Consider the following 3425-nt stretch of genomic DNA (forward strand, 5'->3'; position numbering starts at 1 on the left):
TTAGTAATTAACTTAGCATAACAGCCAGGTTTTATTCATATGAAAACCGAATGCTCAGTCTCAGAACACAGATGTCAATGACACAAATTACATACAAGTTATACAGCTAGCCTTGGATCAGGAGCAACAGAAGAACCTTCTTCCCATTTCTTGTTGTCTGCTATGCAACTTCATTCCAGTAGGCCGAGACGGAGCAGCTTTTGCCAACTTCTTTGCTGTGAGAATAACAAACAAGCTAATGCAGATTGAGGGAACTAATTGCTCAAAAAACAAGTTTAATTCATGTTCCAAACCATTTGGTCTTACGGTTTATGATTACTGATCAAGTTATGAAAGAAACCGGCATATAGAATACAGTATTTTACCTATTTCATAGAAAAGCTCATTGACGTTGTGTGCAGTCTTTGCAGATGTTTCAAGGAAATTCAAGCCATTTTCTTTGGCATATGGCTCACCTTCCTGCATAAAACATTGAAACCTGCTTCAACATATTCAAGGCTTATTCAACTTTTTCAATTTTACATGTTTCCCCTCTCAATGTTCTAGGCAATGGTCCGTCATACTAATTGAAAATGGAAAAACAAATAATCGAATCAAATATCAAATTGCATGTACCTCATTTCCCACTTTTCTCTTTTCTTCCAAGTCAACCTTGTTTGCTACCAAGAACTTTATCAGATTTGGATTTCCTAACATGGATCAAACATCATTTTAAGAAATACTAAACATGCTTGAATTTATCAGTTCACAGCACCATTGCTAATCTTTTATGTTTTTGTCAATTACCTTGTCTTTGTAGTTCTTGAACCCATTTTTTGGCACGCTCAAATGACTCCTGAAAGACCAACCCTCATTTGATCATATTGACATCCAATATACAAAGCATAAATGAACGAACATGTCAAATAATTACCGAGCTAGTCAAATCATAGACCACAACAGCAGCGGCTGCGCCACGGTAGTACATAGGAGCCAAGCTGTGGTATCTCTCCTGACCTGCGGTGTCCCATATATCTAACTTTATGGTGGCTTCATTTAGTGACAATACCTGAGTGAAGAAGGCTGCTCCGATTGTCGATTCCTACATTATTTTTACACTTATGAATGATATTTACCTTGCTGATATTACAAAGCCTGAAAATAGAGAAAAAAAAAAGTAACCTGGAAATCGGAAAATTGGCCTCTGACAAATCTCGATACCAAGCTTGTTTTCCCAGCTCCCATATCCCCAAGAAATACCTGGGAAAATGGAAAACAAGAAACCAGTCACCAACCAAACCATTTTCTGAATCTAAAGCTTTACTATTTTAAACCCAACAAGCAATCATTAAATCAAAACCAAAAGAGAAAAGGGAAAGACATACCCACCAGCTTGGCTTGTATGTTCTTGTTTCTCGTCTTTGCCATCAACGGTTTGATTAGATTTCCGAGAAACAAACAGAAAACAGGGAGCTGCAGAGAAGTTCAGAAGAGAAATGAGAATTGAGAAAAAGAAAGGAAATTTTAGTTTGAAAAGCAAAACGGAAGCAGAGAAAAAGCTTATTAGTTAGAAATAATAACGATAAGAAAATGGCTAGCTCCAGGGAAATGTCAAACAGTGAGTGTAGGAAGATGGGAAGGCAGAAAAACGGGAGTGGAAATAGCAGATGCTGTCTCCTAAGGAAGACCGCGCGGACTGGTAGTTTTGTCAGTTGACTAGTAAGTTGGTTTACAGTTGCTTTAGATTTAGCTTTGGGGCTCCAGCTGTTTTTATTTTTTATTGTTAGATTCCTTGTGGAAGTTTGATGAAACATTCATTAGTAGAGTAGGAAAAACTTCATTTCAATATGGGTATAACATGATACCAAATCTTTTCTATCATTTATTTACCCAAAAACTTATATTATTACTCCCATTTTTTTTTCTTTTTTTTGAAATTATTACTATCCCCACCATTAAAACTTGTGTAATGTAATTTTTAAAATATAAGTATTATTATATACTCAATTATATTTAATATTTTTTTAAAATTTAAAATATAAGTATAATGACTTATTTGACATTTTAATTTTTAAAAAAATTCTTTTAGTCATTGTATTTATTTAATCTTTTATTTTTTAAATTTTTGAATTTATATTTTTATTTATTTTATTAATGTAGCATATACGTGCGTAAATGACATATCAATATTTAATTAATTTTCTAAAATTTTAAAATATTTTTACATATTTTTAAATTTTTTAATTGTGACAAAATCTTCACGGGATTTTGTCTTAGACCGTTTTACCTCCTTAGATTCTTGTTCAAGAACAGCAGACCGCTTGGTTGAAAAAGGTTTAACAATTTGCTATTTGAAGTTGAAAAAGGTTTACCAAGGATTTTTTTTTTTTTTATTTTGCTATTTGAAGTAGTTCATTCCATGAGTTCTGTAGCAATAGGCTTAAAATTAAGAGGTTTGGTTTGAAGTTTCTTCTGAAGAAAAGATGAAGAAGATGAAGCAGTATCAATGGAGGCTCTTTTAGCCGTGGAATTTTTTTTTTTTTTCTAGAGAAATGGTTTATGAAGCGAATGAAAATCGAAAGGTAAATAGAGTAGAGAATGTTAAGGTAATTGGTTGTGATTGCTTTGGAATTTTGGGGGGAATGCATTTAAAATGCCATTAAACGGGGAATGTTGTTGGGAAGAGCAATGGACGTGTATTTGTTACAAAAACAGCATGAAAAACACTAAGAGATAAATATGATTTAAGCAAAGATTGAAGATCTCATGAGATAAAGAGTGAGGCTTTTAAGGTGATTTTAGAGAGAAAACATAAAAGCTTCGACCTTTTTTTAGCATATAAGGAAAGAAAAAAAATTGACTTTCTTACTTTCTTCTTTTAATTTAATTGAGCTTTTTTAGTTTCTTCTATTTGATGCATTACTTTTTTTTTTTTTGAGAATAGTGTTAAAACTGAATTTTCAATATAAAATAATTGTAAAGTAATAAGAACGAAAAATAAAATACACTAATTTTACATAAAAATTCTTTTATGAAAAAACTACGGATAAAAGAGAAAAAAATTCACTAATTTTGAAAATTGAATAATATAACAGGGTTGCGACTACATCTATTTAAAGGTTAAAAAATTTTATTCTAATCAATGTCAAATAGATAAAGTGTAATTCTATATGGATTCTATTTGTGCCACATGGTCCCTCGACCTTAAGCTCTCCATAAATCCCCTAGTTTTACCACTGTATTATCTCTTTAACAGGAATTTGGATCACACAACTTTGAAAAATATACTAATTTATTATTTTCTTCATTAATGTTTTTTTGCTAGTGTTTTTTCAACTTAGACTTTATTTAGAACACCTATTTTCATCTTTTCCAATATGAGTATTTGTTTCAAAAAACAAAAGAAATTTTTATCTATAATAGTTCTGTGCATTTAATTTTTCGTC

The 3425-nt window shown here is 31.5% G+C and overlaps 1 protein-coding gene across 2 annotated transcripts; it reads right to left on the reverse strand.

Annotated features, from left to right (window-relative positions):
* LOC108485497 (ras-related protein RHN1-like) lies at nt 1-1708 on the reverse strand. Of its 2 annotated transcripts, none has more exons than XM_017789346.2 (8): nt 1561-1708; nt 1369-1452; nt 1162-1239; nt 914-1081; nt 787-835; nt 616-689; nt 366-459; nt 1-215 (listed from the first exon to the last, which is right to left on the reverse strand). In XM_017789346.2, the coding sequence occupies exons 2-8, from the start codon at nt 1405-1407 to the stop codon at nt 118-120; spliced, it is 600 nt and encodes a 199-aa protein (XP_017644835.1). In that variant the 5' UTR covers nt 1408-1452; nt 1561-1708; the 3' UTR covers nt 1-117. The 2 variants fall into 2 exon arrangements, with proteins under 2 accessions (XP_017644835.1, XP_017644836.1); XM_017789347.2 differs by having other exon boundaries at nt 1365-1452; nt 1561-1575.
* Between the last annotated feature and the right edge of the window lie 1717 nt (nt 1709-3425).

Source organism: Gossypium arboreum, chromosome 6 (genome assembly GCF_025698485.1).
Source record: "Gossypium arboreum isolate Shixiya-1 chromosome 6, ASM2569848v2, whole genome shotgun sequence".
NCBI classification, from domain to species: Eukaryota; Viridiplantae; Streptophyta; class Magnoliopsida; order Malvales; family Malvaceae; genus Gossypium; species Gossypium arboreum.

Coding starts and splice junctions, on each gene's coding strand:
- LOC108485497 (XM_017789346.2), bottom strand. CDS start 1,407: ATGGCAAAGACGAGAAACAAGAACATACAAGCCAAGCTG. Junction 836..913: donor TCTATGATTTGACTAGCTCG/GTAATTATTTGA, acceptor TTGGTCTTTCAG/GAGTCATTTGAGCGTGCCAA. Junction 460..615: donor AGAGAAAAGTGGGAAATGAG/GTACATGCAATT, acceptor TGTTTTATGCAG/GAAGGTGAGCCATATGCCAA.